The sequence below is a fragment of the Amphiura filiformis genome, chromosome 19 (genome assembly GCF_039555335.1).
Source record: "Amphiura filiformis chromosome 19, Afil_fr2py, whole genome shotgun sequence".
Classification (NCBI taxonomy): Eukaryota; Metazoa; Echinodermata; class Ophiuroidea; order Amphilepidida; family Amphiuridae; genus Amphiura; species Amphiura filiformis.
Genome location: NC_092646.1, coordinates 57033159 through 57060904, shown reverse-complemented (window position 1 = coordinate 57060904; position 27746 = coordinate 57033159). Strand labels below are relative to the sequence as shown.

At 37.6% G+C, this 27746-nt stretch overlaps 4 protein-coding genes across 5 annotated transcripts in view; 1 reads left to right on the top strand and 3 right to left on the bottom strand.

Moving 5' to 3' along the window:
- Window positions 1-7302, top strand: part of LOC140141545 (uncharacterized) — a 41573-nt gene extending 34271 nt beyond the window's left edge. The window contains exons 1-2 of one of the 2 annotated variants that reach the window (XM_072163453.1): window positions 390-720; window positions 4524-7302. In XM_072163453.1, coding sequence (XP_072019554.1) covers window positions 4532-6697 — 2166 coding nt within the window. In that variant the 5' untranslated portion in view covers window positions 390-720; window positions 4524-4531 and the 3' untranslated portion in view covers window positions 6698-7302. Of the gene's footprint in view, window positions 1-389; window positions 721-4523 lie in introns of those variants that run through there. The other variant, XM_072163452.1, reaches the window with a different exon arrangement.
- Window positions 7303-15498: 8196 nt separating this feature from the next.
- On the bottom strand, window positions 15499-18527 carry LOC140141550 (uncharacterized). Its single transcript, XM_072163459.1, has 4 exons — window positions 18444-18527; window positions 17138-17515; window positions 16405-16548; window positions 15499-15650 (listed from the first exon to the last, which is right to left on the bottom strand). Exons 1-2 carry the CDS (start codon window positions 18507-18509, stop codon window positions 17219-17221), a joined length of 363 nt encoding a protein of 120 aa, XP_072019560.1. The 5' UTR covers window positions 18510-18527; the 3' UTR covers window positions 15499-15650; window positions 16405-16548; window positions 17138-17218.
- Window positions 18528-21521: 2994 nt separating this feature from the next.
- On the bottom strand, window positions 21522-22409 carry LOC140140679 (uncharacterized). The gene has a single exon (XM_072162437.1). The coding sequence runs from the start codon at window positions 22407-22409 to the stop codon at window positions 21522-21524; it is 888 nt and encodes a 295-aa protein (XP_072018538.1).
- Window positions 22410-22611: 202 nt separating this feature from the next.
- On the bottom strand, window positions 22612-27204 carry LOC140140678 (uncharacterized). The gene is made up of 2 exons (XM_072162436.1): window positions 27119-27204; window positions 22612-24137 (listed from the first exon to the last, which is right to left on the bottom strand). The coding sequence occupies exon 2, from the start codon at window positions 23986-23988 to the stop codon at window positions 22612-22614; it is 1377 nt and encodes a 458-aa protein (XP_072018537.1). The 5' UTR covers window positions 23989-24137; window positions 27119-27204.
- Window positions 27205-27746: the final 542 nt, after the last annotated feature.

Sequence of the window (27746 nt, the reverse complement as noted above, 5' to 3'; positions counted from 1 at the left end):
TGTTCCATTGCCCCCTCCCCTGACCTTTAGCTACCTTTGTACATGCCAAATGTTTTGGATCCCAAGTTTGCAAAACCAAAAATGGTCTAGATACATGTTGCGAGCACAGCGAGCAGGAAAATTGCATATAGCCCTTTTTAGAATGTTTATTTATAAAGCGTCCATTAGGCCTACATATGAATGTGCGCACCATCATCGCTTGCCACCCCCCCCCGGCTTGCTAAAAATGACTTGCCCCCCTTTTCGGTTCGCCAAAAATGCTTGCGCCCCCATTTTAATTACTCTTCCATATGGCCATAGGGGTTATTGCACAGCCCTCCCCCAAGTATGGTCGACCTGTTGACCACTGAGGCGAATTTGGGTTGGACGGAATTGTAATGGACCGTGTCATAGAGGTATTGATGTCAGCCTCAAGTAAAAGGCGTATCTATCATGTTTATGTCAGCCTCACGTGAAAAGGCTGATGTTTACATTTATATGACTAAGTAATGGAGACCTACATGTATGTCGAGGCTAGTTTGTTATTTACCACCGTGTCCGTTCGCAACAGGATCTGTGTTTGCAATCAAGTAAGCCTGTAAATGCAAATTATACATGTATCTTCTACAATCACAGCATACGTAGACCAATTATCTGCTATGCATTTGATGTGATGAGTCGACGCCGTTCGCGCTGCAGATTTTGGACAGGGTTGATGTCATCAAGCCAAGCAAGGACGAGGTAGGATTACATGTATGCATGTAGGGGAAGGTGGGGCATAATTAGACTCGCTGAGTCTCATGGACGCCGTTCCTATGTCCATCAGACTCGTATTTCCCATTTTGGATGTCAATGGGAAATACACACTTAACGATTTGCGCCGGTTAGAAACTTGAAAAAAAATCTGTAAAATTTTATCAATGTATATAAAGTGGTACCAACCTTATTGTGCTTGCTAATTTAAGACTCGGTTGAAACAAAATTAAGGATCGAATGCATTTTAGTATACAAAAAGGCAAAATTATCGTCAAAGTTCTGCCGAAATCGGCACCCTTGCGAAGGGTTCAGAATTCGAATCGGGAACGAAAATATCCGATCTTTGCGATCAAAAACACAAAATTACAACTTTAAACATACTATTGGCAAAAGACATTATTACCAAACAATACAGAATAGAAAATTTGACATCATTTTCTCAAAATATTGAAAAAATTTGCTCACTAGACATCGAAAAAGTACGCAATCCAATTCCCGTTCAAACGCGTGGGAAACTGAAAGTGCGATAATCGTGACTAGGGCATAATGGAACACTTAACTTTGAGGATGCTCTGTGACGTCACCATAAGTAATATATGACTGTAAAAATTATATATTCAGTTGAAGTTTGTATTTACCTTTAATATACCATTAACCAATATAACTTGAATCTTAGGGGTGGTGCAATAATTATTTGTACTTCCCGGGTGAATTATAGGGGGGGCAAAGATTTTTGGCAGGCCAAAAGGGGGGGGGGGAAGCATTTTTGGCAGGTCGAAAGGGGGGTCAAGCGATTTTTGGCAGGTCGAAAGGGGGGGGCAAGCAATTTTGGCACAGATATTTTGGGCACCGCTTCTATATTAGGCCTACGCCCTAAAAAGGCGTGGAAAACGCGTTCTGAACACGCTCAAATATGCAAAATTTCCTGCTCGCTGTGCTCGCATTATATGTTAAGACAATTTTAAGGTTTTAAATTGGGTTCCCCAAAATCTTGCATGTGTAAGGGGGGGGGGACAAAGATTTTTGGCACGCTCAAAAGGGGGGGGCAAAGGTTTTTGGCACGTCGAAGGGGGGCAAAGGTTTTTGGCACGGCCAAAGGGGGGGGTTTTATTTTTGGCAGACCATTTTGAGAATTCACCCCCGGGTACACATAATTATTATGCCACCCCTTACAATTTTTTATAAAAATGAAGAAATATTTTCAACAAAAAAATCCGTTTTGCCCCACTATCGGGGCAAAACGGAACCCCCTATGGGCAAAACGGCACCCTGGGTGCAAACTTATATTAGTTGTTCCATCGGTAGGCCCTAGTCCTAGTTATATGTAGGCCTATATTCAGTTACAATATTAGGCCGTGTAAAATTAATATTTTGGTTCTCGTCCCCTCCCTCCTCAATTTCTGGGATTTGTCAGATTTTTTTTTTTATTTTTAGATTTTTCAATTTTTTTAGACTTTGGAATGATTTATGAAATCTTCATACATATAAATAAGTTTATTAGAGAACAAGCATCACTTCCAAGTCTTTTTGTGGTACTCTAGGGGTTTATACCTCAGAATCTCACATTTGAAAAAAAAAAGGGCCTCATCGTTTCCTCCAGCACTGTTGGAGAAGACCGAAAACTACTGACAACGCTAATTTTACATTGAAAAAAAACACACCTCCCTCCCTCATCAATTCATGAAAATCCTCTGGACGAGAACCAAAACATTAATTTTATACGGCCTTAAGTGGGCCTATACCATCTCTGTGGAGTGAGTGGTTAAGTTCTTATAGGCCTAGTAGGCATAATATGTATGACCAATATTTGATTAGAAAGAAATATTCAGTAGGCTAACCATCTCTGTGGAGTAAGTGGTTAACTTTTAATCATTAATTCTATAGTAGGTCTAGTTATATGTTATATGTCTATGTTTCAGCGAAGTGTTTACCATGTTCGAGTAGGCCCCTAGATAACGCCTACATTTCCTTGAGTGAAGACAAGTTATGCCCAATTGGGGCAAAACGGAACCCATCTGTGGGACAAAACGCCCGGGGCAAAACGGAACCCTGTTCCATTATGCCCCGCACCTAGGGTTCCGTTTTGCCCCATACCGTACCCGATTTTTTAGAAATTGGTTGCATGCATAATACATCGTAGCATATAGGCCATGCACTTAATCCAGCTCATGGCTAGTACCTTCGTGTTTACAATATACACAATTATTTGGGAATCGGATATTAAGTAAAATGTCAGCGCAGTAAACATCTACATATCTTACACCAGACGGGTAGTAATTTTTTGACTCGATCTTGCTCGAATGTCAGTGGATTGTTTCAGATAAAATTTTTGTTGTAAATCCTCGTAGCCATACTTGTGTTCCTCAATATAATTTGCATAGACGGCAGTATTGCCAAGGCCTTTTTTCCAGGTGGTTCCGCTTTTGCCCGGGGGTCCGTTGCCCCACCTCCTACCAGTTTCTGTTGTAGTAAATTTCAAACGTGTGAGGACTCAAGTTTTAGGAAGTGCCTTAGGTGTTCAGTGTTAGGCCTAAATGTTTTCATTATAAATGTCGCAAAATATTGATAGGGACGCACCATTAGATATTATCGGGGGGGGGGGCTAGGGAGTTTTTTGAAAAAAAAAAATTTGCCTCACTGATGAGTAAAAAAAAAAAATTGCCTCACTGATGAGTAGAAAAAAAATTTTTGCCTCATTGATGAGCAAAAAAAAAAAATTTCCCCTACCCAGCTCTGTATAAAGGTATACATTAAAATTGAAAAAAAACAACTTCGCCGCCAAAGGCGGCGAAAAAAAAAAAATTTGCCTCCAAAGGCAGCGAAAAAAAAAAATTCGTTACTTCAGCGTGCCAAAAAAAAAATTTTCTGCCTGACCCAAACTCCCTAGCCCCCCCCCGTAATATCTAATGGTGCGTCCCATAGGGCCTATTGACAATAATTACACAACCTGTTTGAGACCTAAAGCCTATCCATTTATTAAATAGGTATGCCAGGTGAATTCAAATTTGCCATCAAACTGCATCATTTTATATCAAATTAAAGCCATTGAGTAAGGGACCGTACACAAACACTTGTTGGGGGGGGCTGATGCAAAAAGGTGGGACGGGCCCTGAAAAAGAAAAATTTTGACCCTCGGCCTAGGGGGCTGGAAAAAATGACCACAGATTTTCCTGGAAAAATTGAGTTTATATGATTTTCTATGGGGTTGACCCATAAAAAAAAAAAAAAAAAGGGGGCTAAAATGTTTGAAGTCTGTAAAGGGGGGCGGCGAACAATTTTCATGATAAATTTTTCTTGCATCAGACCCCCTTACAAGTGTTTGTGATCGGTTCCTAAAAACCCAAAACTGAAAACCGTTTTGCCATAGCACTTTCCGTTGCAAAGTTACATCTTGTCAATTAAGATTGAATTTCATCAAAAATATTCAGCCAATAGGCCTATTTAATGCATAACACCCCCCCCCAAAAAAAACCCATCATTGTCTCATGATAGTGCAGATTTTCTATGTGGAACTGCTATCAAAATACCTCTAAAATTCCATGTGCGATTGTCTCATCACTAAAAAAAAATCATATATTTGGGTCAAGTGAAGTGTAGACAACAAATTTATGTAGGATTCTTTTCTTATTTCTATGTATTTGCTTCTCATACATGAGCCGACGGCCATGAAAGCAAATGATTTTGTTCAGAAAATTAATATTCTTCTTGCACAGGATGGTAATTAGGACGAATACCATGTCATGCAAGACATACTGCCAACCTTACAAACTTTACGCTTTTTTTTTCAGAATATTAAATGGCATCCGATTCCGATCCTCTCCAGATGAATTCCAGTTGTGATGAGAATGTCTCCAAAAATAGTGTCACTGCAGAGAAACCATCAACATGTAAGTGGAGCAGTCGTACTAATGGTAATGGGGAGATCAACAATGCTTTGAAATCCGAAAATAATTATGGCTTAACTCTGAAACCCGTTTGTACTAAAATTGTAAAAGCGCTATGTCAGGTTTGTAATAAGGACTTCTTCTTCGATAGGAGGCATTGGATAGAGCACGCTGATGGTACTGGACAGAAGCCCTTGAAATGTATATTTTGTAAGAAAAGCTTTGAATGCATTCCTGTTGGAACTAGATTTAGATGTGCGTTTTGTGATAAAGTCTTCATAGGGCGTGTTGAATTGGAAGAACATCAAGGCATTCACATCAGACTGAGAGGAAAGCCTTTCAAATGTACTGTCTGTAACAAAGGTTTTAAATGGTCATTTGAATTGAAGATACACGAACGTATTCATAATGAGAAGCCTTTCAAATGTGCGTTTTGCTACACCAATTTCAGAAAGTTATATGATTGGAAAGAACATGTACTTACTCATAGTGTACTTTCTCATAGTTCTGTTGAATTCAGATGTACGTTTTGTGATAGAGGTTTCATAGGGCCTGATGAATTGAAGGAACATGAACGTATCCACACCAAAGAGAAGCCTTTTAAATGTAAATTCTGCAACACCAATTTCAGAAAGTTAGATCACTTGGAAAAACATGCACTAATTCATAGTAAGGAGAAGCCTGTAAAATGTAAGTTTTGTGGCAACGACTTCACCACTTCAAGCAGCAGGGATAAGGATGATGAGAGACAATCTAAAATAGAGGTGTTTACATGTTTTTGCAAATCTTGTAGTTATGGCTTCACATGGTCAGGGACAGGAAGCGTACTTGAGGAACAAACTAAAGATAAGCCTTTGAAATATAAGCGTTTAAGTACATTACTGACAGATTCTTTCAAATTAAATGGTATACGAATCAATGTGAGCACAATTGAAACAGAGGCTTCTCAATGCAAATCGTCAAATGAAGCCTCCACAAGGCCAGATAGCCCAGGTAATGGGATTGCTCCTGAAGTGAAGCCTAATGAATTTGAAACTTTAAATAAAACCTCAACGGAGTCTGGCCACTCAAATGCACATGGAAGGATTCACACTGTGGAAAAGGCTTTTGAATGCAGGTCGTTAGATAGAGACAACTCAGGTTCAGAGCATGACGGTATTTATGTAAAAGAGGAGCCGTTAGAGCCGTTAGAATTCAGGTCTGAAAGTGAAGCCTCCATCGATCATGAAGATGCAAGTTTTGAATTGAGGTCTTCAAACGGAGTCCTCACTGAGCATGAGGGTATTGACATTAAAAAGGAGCCTTACGAATACAAATCTGAAAATGAGGCCTCAGTAGTATCGGGTAACTCAAATGTAAATATAAGTATTGATACTGCAGAGAAGCCTTTGGAGGTAGGATCTTCAAATGGAGGCACTACAGATCATGATGATATTGACCTGAAAGAGGAGCCTTTTGAATGGGAATCTTCCCCGGTGTTAGATAACTGGAATGTAAATGAAAGAAGTCAAACTGTAGAAGCTGCTTTTGAATGTAGGTCATCTGGTGAAATCTATGCCGAACATGACGGCATTGATATTAAAGAGGAGCCTCTGGAATATGAATCTGAAAGTGAAGCCTCCGCAGTATCAGATAACTCGAATGTAAATGGAAGTATAAAAAGTACAGGGAAGGCTTTTGAAGGTAGATCTTCAAATGGAGGCACCACACAGCATGATGAAATTGACTTGAAAGAGGAGCCTTTTGAATGGGAATCTTCCCCGGTGTTAGATAACTGGAATGTAAGTGAAAGAAGTCAAACTGTAGAAGCCGCTTTTGAATGCATGTCATCTGGTGAAAGCTCTGCCGAGCATGACGGTATTGCTCTGAAAGAAGAGCCTTTGGGATGCAAGTCTGAAAGTGAAGCTTCCGCAGTATCAGATAACTCGAATGTAAATGGAAGTATAAAAAGTACAGTGAAGGCTTTTGAAGGTAGATCTTCAAATGGAGGCACCACAAAGCATGATGACATTGACTTTAAAGAGGAACCTTTTGAATGGGAATCTTCCGGATCCGCGTGTCGGATAACTGGAATGTAAATGAAAGAAGTAAAACTGCTGAAGCTGCTTTTGAATGCATGTCATCTGGTGAAAGCTCTGCCGAGCATGACGGTATTGCTCTTAAAGAAGAACCTTTGGGGTCCAAATCTGAAAGTGAAGCTTCCTCAGTATCAGACAACTCAAATGTAAATGGGAGTATTCATATCATAGTTAGGATTTCAGAAATTAGGGCTTCAAATGGTGGATCCACAGAGAATGCTGAGAGCGATCTTGAAAGGGGCCCTTTTGAAGAAATAAGTCATACTGAGGAGACAGGATCAGATCATTTGAAGGAACATGTTCATACTGAAGAGGTTTCTTTGGGATATAGGTCGTCTGATGAAGCCTCTACCGAGCATGACGGTATTGATCTTAAAGAGGAGCCTATGGAATGAAAGTCCGGGGGTGTCACTCCCATTGTGGCCTGAACACCATCCGCGATAATCAACTTTTGAAAAGCACCCTAAACAAGGATGGTAACACGGGCCTGTTTTCACACCCTAAACAGGGATTTTTCCTTGCATCAAATTTTATACCCTAAATTTCATTTCCGCGAATTAGCAATTGCAATTTTGCTACCCTTTTTCTAATTTTTCATGTTTTTGACACCCTAAACACGATACGCGCGTATCGTGTCTACCCACGAAAAACTACCCTTTTACGCGCGTTTTCATTATCGCGGATGGTGTACAGGCCACAATGGGAGTGACCCCCGGAATGAAAGTCTGAAATTCTGGAGCCTCTTGAATGGGAATCTTCAAGTGAAGCCTCCGCAGTATCAGATAATATAAATGTGCATGTATTTGGAGATATTGAAACTAAAGAGAAGTCTTTTGACTATTTATTATGCAACAAAAGCTTCACAAGATCAGATCACGTGAACGAACATGATTATGCTCTTATGAACATCTTTTGAATGTAAATATTGTGACAAATGCTTCACTACGTCAAGTGACTTGCAAAAACACGAGCTCAAGTACGAGAAGAAACCTTCCCAGTGTAAATATTGTAACACAGGCTTCAAACATGCACATAATTTGAAAAGTTCATGAAGATATTCATGTTAAGGGGGTACTACACCCCTTGATAAATTTATGTCTATATTTGCATTTTTTTCACAGCCTAATAACACACTGGTAACAAAAGTTATGTATATTATAGGGGCAAGGAATCCAATTACTACACTGGAATTTCAGTGACCTAAGACTAGCGGTTCGTTATTTATGATAAGAAATAAGGTACCGCTAGGATGTACCTCATTTCCTATCGTATATGCTGAACCGCTTGTCGTAAGTCACTGAAATTTCAGTGTAGTAATTGGAATCCTTGCCCCAATAATATACATAACGTTTGTTACCAGTATATTATTATTTTTGATAAAAATGCAAAAATAGTCACAAATTTACCACAGGGGTGCCCCTAAGACACCCTTGATATGTCCTGTTTCCAACAAAGGCTTCACAACATCTGTCTGTTGGCATAGAAAGGCATGAATGTGTCCCTCCTATGCCCAAATACTAACAAATGCTTCATAGAGTCAAGTCATTTAAAAACACAAATGACATTACAAGGGTTTTACACGATCTTTTCACTTGAAGCAACGTGAACGTATTCATAGTAAAGAGAAGCCCTACAAATGTACATGTTGCAACAAAAGCTTTAAAACAAAAGGTAACTTGAAGAGACATGAACTTATTCATTCTAAACATTCTAAACAGAAGCTTTTCAAATGTACATTTTGTAGCAAAGTGTTTACAAACTCAAGCAACAGGAAAGAACATGAACGTATTCATACTGAGGAGAAGCTTTTATAATGTACATTTTGTACACGATCTGTTTTACACGATGGGTTTTACACGATCACTTCACTTGAAGCAACATGAACGTATTCATAGTAAAGAGAAGCCTTTCAAATGTAAATGTTGTAACAAAGGCTTTACACAGTATGGTAACTTGAAGAGACATTAACATATTCATTCTAAACAGAAGCCTTTCAAATGTACCTTTTGTAACAAGGGTTTTACGCTGTTACGGCACATGAAACGCCATGAAAAAATGTGTCGCTAAGTTAAGTGGCTTGAAAAAACACGAACAATGAGAAGTCTTTAAAAATGTAATGCACATAATTCATGTTTCAGACAAGTTATCTATTAACGGATTCAGAAAGTTCATGAAGCTATTCATTTCGGAAAGACACATTTACATTTGAAGTCCGTTTTGTAACAAAGGCTTCACAACATTTACCAAAAACATGGAAATACATTCATGTATTCCTACTACAGAGATGCTTTTTGAATGCCCAACTTCTAAAACGCTTTTAAACTATGGAAACCCACTACAACAACATCGATAAAATGTCAAAATGTTATTGGAAAATATTTTTTTGCAAACATTTTTGCAAAAAATTTCTTTCAAAAACATTTTGCAAAATATTTTGTCTAACATGTTAGAAAGTTTTGCAGTAAGTTTTAACAAATATTTTAGAATGTTATTAACACATTTTATACCCGTTATATCACCCGACGTTAACACGTTTTCAGGCAACCTTTTGTATCCTTTTGCAAATGTTTTTGCGAAAACGTTTTGTGTTTGCTGAGTTTTTGCTATAAAAGATTGAAAAACAGTTGCAAGAATCAACAATTGAATATTGTGGTCATGTATTATGAAGTGGGTTCCTTTGCGTTTCGTCAATAAATTTCAAGGATTTCGCATCATTTTGCATTGAAATTTACAAACTAGACTCCATATAGCAAAAGTAAAAGTAAAGTGCCAAATCTTTTCAAAATTGGCCATTCAATTTCAGTAGGGGATCTTGAAGCAGGTGCAAAATATGGATGAAAACCCCAGGATGAAAACATCGAAAATGCAGCAGCTTCTCAAAAATATGAAACCGATTAAAACCGTAGCACCTAGTACCTATCAAAAAACAACCTTTGGTGCAAAGTAGAGGCAATGGCCCTCCCAAAATGTATAGGCCTACTTTTGTACTTTGACAGGGTTGCGCCTACACAGTCATGTATAGTTAATGTATACTGTATGTTAGTTACATTATACAAACATTTTAGTCCAATTGTGAGAATGCATAAAAATATTGCTTGGACTGCCCAAGACTTGCCCCTACTGAATTTTAGATACCATTTTAGTAGAAATGATTGGAATTTTTTCGTTCAAGAAAGGTTGTAAACCATGTGTTTGCTATTATGTCAATTATGAGTGTTTCAATGTACGATAATGCACGGTCCGTGACATTTACTGAAAAAATGAGCACATGTTCTGCTATTGGGTACAAAGTACAAAATTGAAATTGATAAGCTTTCAACATGTTCAAACTGTATCTTATTTAAAGATTTTATTCATTGTTCTTTATAGAAAAACACTGGATGCACATGCACGGTGACGTGTTTACATTCAGAACAACATCTGTTGATTCCCACCATGCCCACAGAGCAAAATAATACACAGTATCACTGAAAAAAAAAATGGGTGTCATTTGACACCACAAGGGGTGTTCAGATTTGGGTCCTCAGGCGAACATCCAAAGGTGTCACAGTGACACCTTTGAGTGTGGCATGACACCTTAAGGGTGTCTATTTGCTCTTGACACCTTTGGATGAACACCTGAGGACCCATATTTAAGGGTGTCAAATGACACCTCTAGAGGTGTAATGATTAACCTTTTAGGGTGTCCATTTGCTCTTGACACCTTTAGATGTTCGCCTCAGGACCCATTTGCAAGGGTGTCAAATGACACCTCAAGAGGTGTTATGGATAACCCTTTAGGGCATCAATTAACTATTGACACCTTTGGATGTTCACCGGAGGACTCACAGGGGTTTTGGATGTTGGCTCGAGGACCCATTTTGGAGGTTTCAAAATAGACGACTTGAAGGTGCACAAAAGGTGGATGTTTGCATCCATTTTGTGATTTGCAGCCTATCTATATACCTATAATGAAGGGTATAAGGCATGTTTCACATGAATGTTACCAAAAGGCATTGTTTTATTGTAGAGAAAAACTATAAATTGATTGATTTGATACTTGTAATCAAGAAATAAAAAAAAAAAACTGTGTTGTTTTGAATTCTATCTTTAAAAAGTGTTTCTAGGTTCAAATGTGTTGGTAATGTTACTATTTTTGGACTGTGTATGGGAAAGTTCTGTCTAAAAAATATTACCCTTAGCAATATATTCTACATGTACTAGGGATTTAATTTTATCTGACAGAAGGACAGTGTGTTGAACACCACTTTCTGTGATACATTGACATGTAGTTTAATATCCAATTACTGACTTTGTACATTAATTTCTGATAAAAACAATAATTTATGATGAAGATGACTGCTAATGTTACTTCTTGGACAGAAGTTCCCAAAATGGGTAAAATACTGTGAAACATGCCATAACTATTTCCACACGACACTGAAAATAATCAGACACACAGTTAATTTCTATTGCTGATGAGTACAATGTGTATTTCATTGCCAATTAAACTCTTCAGAAGTAATGTCCTTAGGTCAGAGAATAAATGTAGCTGCTGCCATGCATTCGCCTCGTATAACACAGGCGCTACATTTCTTTTGAGCGGAACCCAAGAGCGTCACATGAGAATTGTATTTAGGGGTGAGACAGCCTGAAAAGTGGACCTAACCCTCTTGACCCCAAAAAAGCTGACTATAGAAGTGAACCTTATGGCTGATTTGGGAAGGTGCTGTTGTGTACCCGTTAAAACCACTAAGTGAAAGCCGAGTGACTCAATGACAAAGATAATGGTATTGCGTGTTGCATATGAAACAATGCATGGCAGAGGCTGAAAACAATTCTTATTGTTAAATTTAAATTCATAGTCCATAGTAAGCTGTAACAGTGTTATTTGTCTAATACCTCACTGCTGGAAAACCATTGCAATAAGATTTCAGTAACTTTCTCAAGTACTTAAGAATAGTCAATGTACTTCTAGTCAAAAACCTCCTCCACTGAGTCATAACAGCAAATTACTTAAAATGATTACAACTGAAGTATTTTTACTTTTATTATAATTAAAAGTTTTAGAATGATTAGGTAAAAACAACAACAAAACAGTTTGTTACAACTTTCCGCACGCATAGCTTTAGAAATCAGATTTTGAGCGATCGCTTTTATTTTCCAGGATTTTGTGTTTTTATTTTATTTGCCTTTTTTACTAAAAAAAATTCATAGCGCTTAGGGTTTTTGACTAAAGGCTCAGTCACAACCGGGCGCACGCCCTTCGTGCTTTCATTGGAACGCTTTTGCAAGTCTTTCTGATGACTTCTCTACGACCTCCATGACCACCTTCCACCCAAAAGACGTAGAGGACGTGCGTCCAGTTGTCACCAAGCCATAAGGAAAGCTGAGACAAACTTTTTTGATTTACTTGGCCTTCATCAAGCACAATTATGAATGGTGATAATCTCCACAAAAGATGTGTACAGGTGCAATAATTCTGACCGAAAGGCTCATAAAAAGAGAAATCCTAATTTAAAATATGAATAATATTGTGACTTATGTTCAACTGTCAACTTCTAATCCCATCAATAATTGTAATGGGTGATTGGAATGTCCATAGGTGCATTTAGACAAATAATCCATAAATATTGAACAAGCACGATCATAACTTCTGTTCAATACTTATAGTAGAAAATGCTATGCATGACTTCAAGAAATATTTTTTTACCAGATAGTAAGTTGAGACTGATCAGAACAAGGGCAATTAATACAAAGCAACTTCGGATACAATTTAACAGTTAATATACATTATAAACTAAAGTGGGCCATACACGATCAATTTTATTGAGGCAATACTCCCAACGGCGGCCATCTCATGATTAATGTGTCGTCACTTTTGGGCATTGAGAAATCCAGGGAAAGGGTATCTGTTTTACACATTCTGAGTGGCCATCTCGGGTGTATTGCCTCAATAACATTGATCATGGGCCTCTTAAGTAGTAAGTACTTCCAAGTTTCAACAAATTAGTGATACAAATTACAATTTTACTTCAGCTTATTTTTATCCTTGTTAATAAACATTCTTCAACAGGCAAGACAATGGACTATTCCATTTGAAATCCCCCCTCTTGATGTTATTTGTACCTCAATTCTAGTTGAGATACACAGAGTCTAGATGGAAATATCCTCATGTGTCATCTCAATCTGAACTTCCAGTTGAACACTGTGCAATTTTCACATTTACCTGCATTCCGGACGATGCCCTATGAATAAAGTATCTTTGAATTAAAAAAAAAAGTTGGGAACATTTGAATTCCACCGGAAAGTATGGATTTCAAATTGATAAAGTTTGGATTTTGTTGGATCTGTAATGACTTAAACTGACAATTTGGATGGAATTCCACAATCTTAGACAGGGGAGGTGTGGATTTCAAATGGAATAGCCCAATTTGAACAAATAACTATAAGGTCAAACTTTTGTACACTTTCCCCTCCAATTTTGCACTTTTTCTCAATTGCTAATTGCAAATGATTATGTTAATAAAGCCAGCTATTTATATTGCAATAAGAACTTTCAAGTTTCATTCAAATTGAAGTGACATTCAAATTTCAATTTTATTTCAGCTAAATTTATCAGAGTTAATACACACACTCTTGAGGTCTACAGCCAATCCATTTGAAGAAATGAAGTTGCTTGACATGATTCACAACATCATCCCCACACTTCTTGTTGTTGGTTTGTTTTCTGTTTGTTTTTTTTTTTTGGGTTTTTTAAACATATTGTGATTTTGGTAACAAAATGTTGAGTTTTATTAAAATTCTGTGGTGAAATGGGTGCAAAAATCTCATGTATGTTAGGAGAAATCATCCAAAACACCCCCGCGCCAAAATGATAACTGTCCGCATCAAAACGATGCAGTTGTTGGCTGGCACATATAACTGCTTTTTATAGTAACAGCCATGAAAATCATCTATCCACATTATCCTTTTTATTGTTGAAGGAATATTGAGAAAATATTGCCATTATCAATAGAAAGGTTATACAAGTATGGGCTTTGCTTACCATCTCAAGTGGGGACTAACTAACTGGTAACAATGAGCTTCACACCTCATTGACGCCAATGCCTCGGAGTCGCCACTCATATGATGGGTTTGCATTTTAACAGTCAAAATGGGGAACATTTGCCAGTAGACAACTGTATCTTTTTGATATGGAAAATAACATAAGCATAATGTTCTGTTATTACTTCAAAGCAAGTTACAAGTTTGCAATTTTTTTTTTTTCACTTTGAATGAGACATTTATAATTAGATGAAAACTGACTTTATCTGAAAGTTTTAACAAAATTCATTTTCCAAAAGTTTCATGTCACCTGTAAGTTCAACTTTTGTACACTCAATACAAAATGTCACATTATGTTCATAAAAAGACATTCAACAGTGCCAAAGGGCACAGTCAGTGGAATGAAATATTAGTTCACAGTTCGCACAAATATATCTGTCCAGTGTCCATGCATATGTTACAGGTATAGCTTTGTTATTATGCAGTGCAGTCACTGGTTTGGCATCTGAACAACCTTAAATTCTAAAAATTCTCTCATAGTATACCAAACAGATGCAAGCTCCATCATGCTAGAAAGCAGCAGCAATAATGTGTAAACACCACAAAATAAGAAAATTCTGTACATTTTGCTTCACACATTAACACAACTGTTTAAATTTTAGACTCCTTTGATATTTGCAATAGTGGATGTTACATGTATCTCCTACTTGAAAAAAAAAAAACCCTTGTAAAGGTGCATGTTCTGATTTTTGCACATGGTGTTTCCTACTTTACATTGAGGCCCATCGCCAAAACAGTCATTTCAAATTTTGAGTGAAATCGCCCCAGTGGTATTCATACTATCCGCAAAAATGTGTATTTTGCTGTCCCATAGAAGACTGTGGGAATCGAAAGTGTGGTAACCACATTTTTGTGGTAATTAGCCACTTTTTTGTTCATAACATCCAAATTAAACAGAATTTGGGCCTAAAAGTTCACCACGGTAATGAGAAAAATACAAGCTTTCTACTGACACCCAAATCTCAATTTTCATGGGAGAAAGTTGAAGATGATTTTAGTGATCTGGTCAAGCACCTTTAACTATTAACTACTATTGCTTAAGCAATACATCTACACTTAACTGCAATATTCTGGAAAAATGGTAATTCCAAAAATTTCAAACTATTAAAATTCTTAAGAACTTTGTTGCATAATAAAAGATGTGTACAGGCAAGCAAAGCCATAAATTGAATTCTATTTGATATTATTTTTCCATAAAGATGCAGCACATTCAAAGGGCCCACTATTATAGTGAACACAACTTGTCTCTGCAGATTTACTCAAAACAGAATTTTCCAGGCTTAAAAAAATGAACCTTGTTTTCAAAAATTGATCAAGGCATTCATTTCTTTTTTATATACTTTGATCTCTTTTAAATTTTTTAAAGGCTCACTGACTAACATTGAAAATCGTAACATTGAAACATCGTTAATTAATACGATCAACTTTTATTACCTGACGCGAGGGATCAAAACCTCTTAGCTATACAGCAAGACTTTTTAATTTTCATCCATAAGTAAACCCTAATCCTGCTAAATTACTGTGCTTTGTCCACAAATTCAGAACACTATCAGGTGTCCTGGTGCGGTCAGCCAATTTGGCAATAAACTTCTGCATAAAGATTAATGTCTTAGAGTACTGTGGAGGGTAGCTAAGATGAAAGACATAGTGTACCCCAAGAGCCCCATGTATGCTTTATCAAGGGAATACCACTCCCTATTTTGACCTTTCTCCACAAATATCTGGTATGTTGATTTGGACATATCCTTATCCCCGTCCTTATCATTTACCAGAATAACAGCCGATGCACTTGCTGGTGATGTGGAGAACTGCATAAAGCTGCTGATATCTTCATTCAAATGGCCTGGTAAGGCTAGCAATGCAGTGTCTGTAAATTGTAAAATTATAGAAGATAAAAAACTTAATAATAAAGCAAATGTTAGGTTTCCCACAAATACATGCTGAAATGGCCACAAAGCAACAAGAACAGTATTGGTTATTCCGCCCCCTCCGACGCTTTCGCATACAATTCAATTCTGTCTTAAATTTCCACATTCTAGCCTGTAATTTTTGCCTTATGAACTAGAATTGAAACTACGGGGTATTCAGGCACATGTCAGAGGGACTTCAAAAGTAGTGTTCAGCATCACATCCACTTAGATCTGAAGCCATGTTATATCATCTCATATAACACGGCTAGGAACCAATGAAATTTTAAGAACTGTCTAAAGTGTTTAAAAATTTTGCATATACATGTACTAAGGTTGGAATCTGAATTTCAACCACGGTATAGAGGCCCTGCATGAAATTATCGATTGGCTCCAAACAAAGGATTTGAGCCGGTGTCCTTCACCGTAGTTATGGCGGAGTGCAGTCCATTCAATCAAATGTTGTCATCAACCTATTTGATCATAGTGCAGGGTTATGTGTGTGAGACGAACTGTCACGGTAGATTGCAATCATGCTTTTGTTGAATGCATTCGAGTAGTCCGCCATATTTACGGGATGATACGTCACATGCAAGGCCTGGATATCAAAAAAATTTAATTTGATTGATTTAAATTATGAAAATGTTCTGTCAATTAGGTCTTTTGCACTCCCATTTGTGTATAAGTTTTATTTAACAGAATGTTCAGCCTTACCCTGTTTACTGTCCTGTTTCATCCATCCTGAGATTTTGTTGGCTGCCGCATCTGTGATATGCTGTGAAGAACTTCTTTAATGTCCGGTTCCTCTATGGTTTCATATAGGTTCACTTCAGTAAGCCTGTGAAATTCTGCCATGATCTGCAAACAAAATTATTATAGAATTCTATCTTATCTTCTATGACTGGGGACGATCCGTTAGGGGGTGGTAACCCCCTCTGGTTTTACAAGGGTTACATAAACTCTTCATCCTTAACATTTACATTCTTACTTATTGTGACAATCCCTTATGGGGACTAAGGCTGTTGTCGACATGCCGCTTGTCGACATGGCCTGACATGTCAATATAATTTCCTTCAATTCGACAAAAGCAAACATGTCAAAATGGGCTTGACAAGCTGAAGGAAAACAGCGGCAACTAGGACTCCAAAAAAGAAGTAATTTACAGTTTGATTACAGTATATAAGGTCCCATTGTCAAAAAGTTTAAAACCACATGTTTTACTTTGTGTATTTGTAAACAGGTAAGCTTAACCTAAAACATACATATGAACTATTTAAATCGAAGTTTATAATTTTTAGAGCATGTTTTTGACAAACCAAAATTTGAAATATGTCGACAACTCCACATACATGTAGACATTATGCATCGAGATAAATTGATACCGACATGTTGACATGAAAAACATTTGCCGACAACAGCCTTAATATATGAGACCCATTGTACATACCTCATCTGCACAAAACAGCAATGGATACTTCTCTTTCACGCCTTTAATCGACATAGCTCCATCCACTACATCAACCCTACGCTACCGGAAAGTTTTCTCCATGCTGGTTCGAGTCAAGATGGGATCTTGCTGCTTCTTCTTCTTTGCATGACTAGCTTGCATTTGCTTGGTGAGAATGTTGATGCTAGTAGCATCTTCCCCTGCCCCCAATTCCGGTTTAAAATTCTTAACGCACCATACGTTCATTTCTTTTTCCTTTGCCGCCTTGCCATCTTCTGTTGGCTTCTTCCTCTTGTTAAGCATGACCTCTTCTTTGTCACTTTCGTGCCTTCTTCTATTGTTTTTGAACTTCTCACGAAGTTTGGTTTTGTAGAAACCCTGCAAGTAAAGAAAGTGCACGAGAAATAGTCAGGACACCTTAATTAATATAAATTGGGATAAACACTTATTACATTAATGCTAAACTCAGTTTTCGAAATAGAGGGGTTTAATTTACATGCACAAATGCATGTAAAGTTTGCTATGTGCATGCACATTTGGAGTGTGCACTGATATACATTTTGTGGGGTTTAGCCACTTTTTGATGGAAAAGGTTCAGTTGTGCATGTAACTTTTATTTTCTATTATTGATCACTGAAATCATTAAATCTAAATCATGTAATTATCAACATTGTGACCTCTCAAGTTAGTCCCCTGCTCCTAATAATAGATGGGGATGGGGTATTATACCCCTGCCCAGCAAAAAATTTGAATGCAAAACAAGTGGAACACATATTTACGCAATGCGTAAAATATCTGCATGGCAGTAATCCCCACATGTACACCTGCTGTCCTTCCATTAAAATCCATCAAAGCTAGTACAGGTATGTTGATGTAGCAACCAATATGCTAATTGCATACTTGACTATATTTCACTATTGTGTCCAAGTTCCATGAAAATCCATCAACGTATGTTGATGCAGCAACCAATTCGCCGGTGAAGTGGTTACGTGAACTCCTGGTAACTGGATCACGCTTTCTTCATAACAACAATAAAGGCCATATATACTTTGCACAGCAATCACATTGATCGTGGTTCAGAATTCGGAAAGCGTGATCCAGTTGACACGCAGATAAGACGCTTACACGTAACACTTCAATGGTGAATTATGAAACAGAGGGTTAATATTTTGTCACATACAAACAAACATGTGTCATACGGTGCACGATTTATAGTCCCTTCCGAATTACTTCAGCATGGATGACAAGACCTGGTGATTTTGTACAAAAGGAAGAAAACCATGACTTCAAAAATTGTCTCACTTACACTTGCATCCTGTCCCGCCATACCTCTCCCAAGATATGGGAATGTTGAGAGGAGTGCAGAAACCATTTGATCATACTGACTTGAAGTTGGATATCTGCAAAAAGATGTTTACAAATATCTGTGACTATTTCTTGATTTTCAATTTGGAAAAATAATAAACAACATGATAAAATGCAAAATTATGGTTATTATGGTTAAATTATTATTTAAACCTCTGCTCAACAATATGTGACATGATCAAGGGGAATGAGTCACATGTCGACCCTGGTCAAAAATGAGTTTTACACATGTTTCCAAAAAGGACATTTAGAGCTTTCAGAAACTGAAAACCCCATGTTGATCCAACTTTTCTTTGCAAAGTTATGTCAATTTATCAATCGCTGAAAACAATATAAAATAAAAGAATTTTAACACTTTCTTTGCTACATGTAATATCTCAAAATCAATAATAGCGACATCCGACTCATTCCCTTTGTCACATATATTCTTTTCCCGCTTTCTCTCTCTTCTTGGAATGTTTAGGTAGTTTCAGATTCCAAATTTAGATTCTATCGCACTAAGGGCAAAATTAAATTCTAGTGCACAAACCGAAAGATTGAAGACCTTTCAAAAATAAATAATATTAGCTTGGTAGAGTTAAAACAAAACATGCAGTACATTAAAAACCTCAGTCCTGTAAATGTTGGACAGAAACATATGTGTTGAATGCAGAGGATGATTCAACACCGGTCCCTGTCGCGATGCGAGGTCCCAACCCAGAGTGGGTCAGCTGCTGTACTTAGCACCCACCTTGAACGCCATGGGTGGGTAGATTTTATGTCCGGGCGCCTAATTTCAAGAAGGACCCGTCCGACTGGCCAGTAAGAATTTTGAGTGCTGTTAATTTTAGTATTTCGGCTAGTACATTGTATGCGATCAATTCGGGCTGGTAAGTTTTGCATGTTACCGGCCCGACTGGCTATAATTGTGGGTAAAAGAATAAGTACAGTGCTGCCCACGGTCAATGTGTACCCTACACGGAACTCTATGCACAAAATGTGAATGTATACAATTTTGGAAACCGTATTTTCACCATAAAAAAGTGAGGCGATTCCAGATTCATCTTGACAGACGAGTACTTATGACTGTGAAGCTTCGTCCCATGTAGTCAAAAGTGTATTCGCCTCTCAAAATTGACAAGTTTATTTCAGTTTCAAAACTCTTCCCACGGTTTTCAATGGCTGTTGCTCGCTGCTACATTTGTACAACGGTTGAAATTTATACCACTAGTTTACGCAATGCATGACGGACAGGTCTTGATACATCCTGTGTGTTTAATGTGTCTCTGCTAAAACAATTTACAGCCACATATTCAGAAGTGGTCAAAGTTGAAAGGCCCTACCCAATGTAATCTGAATATATTTTACTTACAAAGTGTACTTAGTTGCTTCTTCATATAAGCTTTCTAGTACTTTTGATCGGTCATGTCTGGTCAGTTTTTCTTGCTCCTTTAGTTTACCAAGATAGCAGTTGAAAACATAGTTGATTTGCACCTGAAAGGGTATGGCCACTCACACACTCTGCAATGATCAAACAGAAATGTAACTTATTTTAAAAACTTGATATATTCCAGCTTCAAGTAAAGCCCTACCTGTACTGTATGGCGCATAGGGCGGTGCCTATCGCCAATTCCATAATCCCGGCTAGGCAACAGGTCTGCTGAAAGCAGTTGAAGACTCAAAGAGAGGGTGCACTTTTATGTGTCATGTGCCTGTCAAACTACCCCTTATTTTTGGCAAATCCTACACCCATCGAGTCATTGACCTTGTTTTTCACCATTTTTATGTTCAAAGTGCATTCTTTAATAATAATAGCATTAATTTGTAAAAAAAAAGTCTTAAAATGTTTAAACAGCCAAGGTTCCGCCTCTCCATCAATATGCAAATTTTGAACATTATCAGAAAGTTATGGATCTTACTCTAGAAACTATCAATTGCTAACTTACACAGGCAATTTGAATCAAGGACTTTCATATGTTACACTTGATTGAAGTGCACATTTTGAATTTCGTGACTGCAGCCAGTACTGTATTAATCCCATAGAGAAACTGGCCACACTAAAATTGCTTGGGTGTGACTACCCCTACTTAAAATGAGGCTGTTGGGAATGCAAATTCCAGATCATATTGCATTCTGGTGGATATACATTCTTATTAAAATCCTCCTCTGTATATAAATAACCTTTATTCCACCTAATCACCACACTCTTTAAAAAACTTGATAATTTGTTATCATCTCTGTTGATACAGTTACTGTAAAATCAAGTCAAACAACCAAGTAGAAGAATCCAAAAGATCAATATAGTCCTTAAATGAAATGTGGTTCTGGTTTGTTTGAGATAGAGGTTTAATTTATTAAGTTTATGGGGAACATTTAAGAATTGCATTACTGGCAGGTCAGATGAGAAATAACCAGTTCATGTATTAAGGACTTGATTGATTTTTGCATTGTTTCTTTGCTGCAAATTACAAGAACCATGCACTTACTTTTCTTTTTTGCTGGGATGGTTGATTTAGCATCACCCTCACCACTGGTCTTCAGGTCTTCAAACTCATCATCACTCACTGTGACTGGCTCGAGTGCTAGCTCACCATTTTCCATCTCTACACCTGCGTCTGTAACTTCAGACAGGTCTTGTTCACACACTGGCTCTCCATTTTTCATCTCTTCACTTGCATTTCCAACTTCAGACTTCTCCAATTTCAGTTCTTCATCCCCGGTAACTATGACAACTGGCACAGTTGTAACCATTCTCAATTTCAAGCGCGAGGTGGAACCACTCCATCGATTTCGACATCAAGAAAGTCATTTATCCAGCCAGATTCAAATATTTGGAATATTACATCATGTACTATTCCAAAATGTTCCTTTGCTTTCTTAAAGACGTCCATCCAGCACACATCATCACCTTCCACGTCTATCAACTTGTTTGAATTGCCAAATGTGACATAAAACTGGTACTTTGCCATAACTGGTAAAGAAAATAACACTTGAAATATTAATTTCTGGTCAATAACAAACTGAAGTGTCATGTAAGTTCTCAGTCTCTATCAGCACTTACAAAGTGTTTCAGGACAATCAGTGACATGTTGTCCTTTTCATATATACCGAGTGGATGGTAATCAAGAAGCTTCTCTACTTCAACTAGCAGTGATGTTGGGGATTCCTCAACTTGATGTGCATGGTAGTGTCTTACATATGTTAAAGTCTGCAGAACTGTGCAATGGAGGAGGTCCTTTCCATTCACATGAAATACAGATCGAATTTTACCAAATTGATACTGGTCATTGTTATATGATAATAAAACTGCACATCCACATGAGTACTTGACTCCACATTTAGTGCAACTGGCAGCTTTGAAGATATATTGTGCACCTGTGAGTACTGGTTGAAGCTGGGCTTGTTCATCATCAGTCAGCGCTTGAACTCGAACTGCATTTCCCTTTACATACTCGACATCTGCTTCAAGTAGTTGGTCCTTTTCAAACTGTAGGTATTGCTTGAACTGATGTCCCGTTGCCAATGTAAGGCATATGTTCTTTCTATTTTTGCTTCTGTTCGCTATTTGTTTAAATTCATTGTGCTTTCTTTCCCATAAATTAGTACTAAATGCACTAAGTGGTCCAAAAAGCTTTGTCTGCTTCAAGTAATGTAGAGTAAAGTGGTCCTTTGCCCGCAAAGTATCCTCAAAAACTTCATGAAATGATTCATGGAACTCTACAATTTTCTCTCCCATGTATTCAATTTCCCCACATTCATAAGATTTGGCACATATACACTCAACCATGTCTGCTAATTTCAAGTACAACTCCCACACATCGTTGCCCTCAGGTACCTTATCTCCTATTAACAATGGCAGCATGCGCATTAGGAGCCAAGTTTCAGCAATGGTTGATTTGATCTTAAATTGTGCTATCTGTTCTGGCATGGGAGGGATAGGGTTGCTTCTATCACAAGATGCATATTCAAATTGTTCAATCCTTTCATTCAGTAGTTTCAGACTGAAATGGCGATCTTGGACAAGTGAGCAGACAATAATGGCAAGTCTAACTGAAACTACTCCACCTTCAAAAAGGTCATGCGCTATATCTGAAGGTAATGAGCATACAACATGGAAGTTTTCCAATTGATTAAGTGGTGAACGCCGCTTCACGCCAGTATACTGATGATAGATGTGGATGAACTTCAACTGTGTTCGCCTGTTCATTGTATCCCTCTTGATTTCTCCATGTAAAATCATCTTCTCTCAAACTCGTCTTCACTAACTCATTTGTACCAGTGCAGAACCTACACAATCTCAGTGAGGTGGAAAAGTTCTCTGGGAAACCTCCCATAAAATGTTGGGCCAAATTGTCTCCCACCACCAGTGCGAGAGTTCCATGAAAATGGAATTTCCGTCCATCATGATAGAATTCTATACCATCCGTTTCCAATGTCTTCAGGTCTGAGATAAGTCTTGCCAAGATGACTTCCAACCCATAGTGTTTTAAGTCTGTTACTTTGCACAAGCAAGCAAGCTGTACAATGTGCTGTTTTGACCTATATTTGGGTTCCAAGTTCCCTAGAAGGAAATAAAATCCTCCTAGTTTATATTCTCCACGATTTCGAAGGGGGTTTGCAACTTTAAATTCGTCAAAATAAAGATATATTTGAAGTGCTTTAGGGTATCTTTTAAAGAATTCATGGTCATTATAAAGCTGAGCATCTGTGAATGAAGAAATTCTTCCAGTTCCACATTGGTGTCCTTGGAAAACCTGAGCAAGGATATCATCATGTTGTAAAAGTGCCTTCAGACTTTGCAATATGGGTACATATTGGTAAGTATCTTCGGTCCTTTGACTTTCATTTTTCATTCCTAGCACAACTTTTTCTGGCGCAACAAAGTGTGTGCTATTTCTTTTTTTATTGTTCTCAAAGTTATATTGAGTATTGTACTTTCCTACTGCTTCAGCCAGGGGATCATTAAACTCGCTGATAATGTCATGAAGCTCTGGCACATCAATACCTTCTCTTCTACAGACAGTAGATACTTGAGAAGATAAATCACGCAACCTTTTTTCCATCATTTTTCTAACTTCTAGACCAATAAATTCACAGGCCTTGCCAGAAACCTTGTACTTTTCCCGAGCCTCCACAAATAAGTGTGAAACCAAATGTTTGTAATCAATTTGGTACTCTTCTGGTAATATCTGCTCTTCTTCCTCTTCTTCCAGTTCCTGATGATCAGAATCTCCATCATTTGACTGGTCACCATTGCCAGGTAAATTCTGCAGATTTCTCCTGAGTGGCAAATGTTGATCAGCAAAATCTTTATGTTTGCTCCTAATATGATTGACCAGTTTTCGAACCATTTTATAAGTTCTTCGGCACTCATTGACACCACATGTAATTTTGAAATCACGGTTAAGAACATGGTTATGTTTTAAATGTTTGATTAACTTATAGAAATGTCTGGATTCATAATCACAAAACTGACAGCCAAAAGCATCTTCCTGTTGATTGTCCATGGATTGAGTTCATTGCTTTAATGGTGTTCAGCTACTGAACCAACAATGTGTACACACTGTGAGACTAACAGCAACTGACCTGCTGCCCGACCTGCTGAAAGATTGGCTACAAGTCACCAACACCAACACCATCCACTGTACATGCAGACCTGGAAAATGAAGAAGAAAGATATAGGACTACTATATTGTATAAACCATTTTGCTGTTAATGCTGGAGTTAAGAATTTAAGATTAACCATCTCAACCTGTTTTCCTTCTGATTTTTGGATAGGCCTGTAGGTTGACAAGTTCATTATACATGTTTTAAATATTTTATTCTTAAAAGTTAAACATTGTTATCCTAAACTTTGTTCAACATAGATATGGACGTGATTGTGGTGTCATTTCCGGTATAGATTGCATTTTGTGTGCGATAAACTTTAAACACGCGCGTATTACGCCGCGATTCCAAGCGCCTTATTGTTACTCGCTTGAAGTACATAACCTCGCGGAAGTGACATCACGTCCAATCTCTATTATTTTTTCAAAAACGAATTCTAGATAAATGCTGATGAATGTAAAAATGTGTTTTTTGCACTTTAATCAAATCCACTGCCAAAATATGCAAAAGTGTTTTTTGCTGACGGACTCTGAACATTGATTGTGTAATACGCTCGCTTGTATTACGCAAATACAGAGGAGGCTTAAAGGCATTCCTACAATGCACTATGATTGGGAAATTTGATCAATATAACCTAATTTTAAAGGCAAAGTCCCCATTGCCACACACACAAAATGGTCATTTTAAAACAGCAGCCAATGAGCTAATAGTTGAGACTTAGGACTGATATTTGATTTTCTTACCGGAAACATTCATATTGTCCCACTGCATTAATTTTATTCCTAAGTCTCGATGTTATGAATGTTAAATAATAGGATGAAAACACCAGATATTTGCACACAATTCCAATGCAAGGCATGATCAACTGTACCATATGTGTACAAAAGCCAGACATACAAGGTCAGAAACCCCATTGGGTTGTGGGAATGTCTTTAAACATCCTCTGACGCAAATAAGTGCGGACAATTATCGGTGCGTACTACAATTTTCTTTGACCCTGCATGCACAAAAGATACTGCTAAGGTATTAAATTTTTTAAACTTTAAATGTGTAGTTTGCATGTTGATAATCTCCAGTGAAAAAATTTAAACATATTTACAGTAAAAAAATAGTGGTCTGTATTGGGTATGCAGGCTGCCGGGCTAAAGCATCGCCTTTGCGCTCCTATACGCTCAGTATTATATGCATAATACATGTACAAGCATGACATGAAACTTTCAATTTTTTTTTTGTATTGTATGAGTTGTAGATCTACTTGTGACCGATGAACGCAGTCAACGCACTGTGTTTACTTGTTTGTGTCTGAAATTTTATAAATAGGGTTATACTAGTTGTTGCTTTAAATGGTCGATTTTGAGTCATTCTCATGATTTGTGCATCTCATGGTAGGTGGATGAGGGAGCCAACATTGCGTGACGGTGCAAAATTCATGAAAAATTAAAAGTCGCCCACAACAACAGACAATCGATCACGTCGGCAGCAAATCAGGGCCCATCCTGGTGCATGCAAAGCAGTGAAATACGCTGGCAGATAGTTAAGTCGCGCTACAGAAATTGATTATAGTGTGCCAGTAGTAGTAAAACAATGATTTTATTTTTAGCAGGATCAGGATAGCGGACAAAACTTAGAATTTCACACCACAAATCATGAAAATGACTCAAAATCAACAATTTAAAGCAACAACTATAACCCTATTTATAAAATTTCAGACACAAACAAGTAAACACAGCGCACTCATCAGTCACAAGTAGATACAAAATCATAAAAAACAAAAAAAATTAAAACTTGTCAGAATGACTTGCTGTTAGGCTCATTGGAAAGAGCTCATCAAACTTAGAACTAAAGGAAGAAAAATGTTTGTGTTTTAAAATTTATGTCAGGTGGTCTGTAGCTTACATGTATTTGCTTCTCGAGAAATAGCGATTTCCTAAAAAAGTATTTTAAATGTATAAGCCAGTTCGCAAATTCAGAATCATGACACATGGGAAATATTTATGGATTTTTGGTAGATAAGGCCAAAAAAATTGTTTGTTTGTCCACGTCCGACCGACCGTGTACCCTGGTCCCGACCCCAGACAAACAAGTACCTAGACCAATGACTTTGGTTCACAGAGTGAAGCCGACACTGCTTAGCAACGACTTTGACAAGGACGCAAGCAAGCAGATATGTTCGCGTCACGGAACATGTCGCATTTGACGCGAGCGATAATGGCGCAAATGAGCGCCTTTCTCTCAGACATGAACGCTTATTTCTCCGTGTCCGACCACCGACCAAAATCACCTTGGATACGGGCTTCACCTCCGCTGTGCGCTGTGGTAAGTGATGGGCAGTCATAGGTCTAGGTGGTATTTTTTTGAATTTTTTTTTTTTGGGCATCGATGGGACATCATATAAAACAGTGGTTAGTATAAATTTAAAAAAAGAAAATGTAAAGAAAGTGAACAGTATAACATGCAGAACCATCTCAAGAGATAAACCAGTAAAGTGCTGTGTGTTTTGACTTATTTACCAGTCTTCAAATTGTCAGTTTCAAGTGCAATATCTGTTAAAAAAAAAAAAAATCCGACCTACCGACCCAACTATTTCATAAGCCTCTATGGACAAACAAACATTTTTTTTTGGCCTAAACAAGAGGAAGCTACTGCAGTTTCAATTACAGCAAACTTTGCACTTTCCTCAAAAATATATTTCAGAAAATTGCTTGATATCATCAGTTCCTACATTATGTATAATATTTCCTGTAAAATATAAGACCATCGTTGGCATTTAAGACCAAACTGTCTGCAAAATTCAAGAACAACTTCACCAACAGGATGTTTTTATGGAAACGGCAAAGTTCATCACATTGTAAATGTACAGCATCGATCGGTAAATATTACCTACAATGCATCATGATTCTGAATTTGCGAACTTAGGGCTTATTGTAAACTAACAGACTGGAATCAGAAAAACCTTTCTTGTTACCATACACAAAAGGCTAGAGCAAATATTGTACCGTCCAAAAAGGATTGTCAAGATGCAAGTCTTACAAAATGGCATTTCCTGAAAGACGTAAAAGTTTGTCGAAATTGGCCTACTTGGGCCAGCTTGGCGAGACCGGTAGTGTGAGCCGTTAACCCTCTCCTATTATGGGTCGTTGCCGAGTTCCTACGGAAGATCATTTAAAACAAACAAACTAGAGGTGAAGGGAAAACATATGGGAAATTACATGTAAAGAAATCAAATGAAGGAATGACGAACAAATGAATGAAGGAAGCAGGGAACAACAAAAGGATGCACGAAGGAACGAATGACAAAAGAACAACAAAAAAGAATGAATGAACAAAATGATGAACGAGAAAACAAATGTATAAAGGAACGATGAACAAACCTCAAACAAATGACAAATGAAGGAATGAACAACAAAAGAACTAACAAAACAAGAACGAACGAACAAATGATGAACGAAAAAACAAATATAAATAAATACCCCCACCCATGACACACACACAGTACACCCCCCTACAGTACACAAGAAAACTATACTAAGCTAAAATAATAGTTTCTCGATCATGAGAGCTCAATAGGCACGCAACGCCTACCACACACGCTTTGGGTAGCGCTGCATTTCCTGTGCGTGCACAATTGATCGCGCTTTTGTGTCATTCCACTAAACTT

Coding starts and splice junctions, on each gene's coding strand:
- LOC140141550 (XM_072163459.1), bottom strand. CDS start 18,509: ATGGTTTCTGCACTCCTCTCAACATTCCCATATCTTGGGAGAGGTATG. Junction 17,516..18,443: donor TGGCGGGACAGGATGCAAGT/GTAAGTGAGACA, acceptor CTTTACTTGCAG/GGTTTCTACAAAACCAAACT.
- LOC140140679 (XM_072162437.1), bottom strand. CDS start 22,409: ATGCCAGAACAGATAGCACAATTTAAGATCAAATCAACCATTGCTGAA.
- LOC140140678 (XM_072162436.1), bottom strand. CDS start 23,988: ATGGACAATCAACAGGAAGATGCTTTTGGCTGTCAGTTTTGTGATTAT.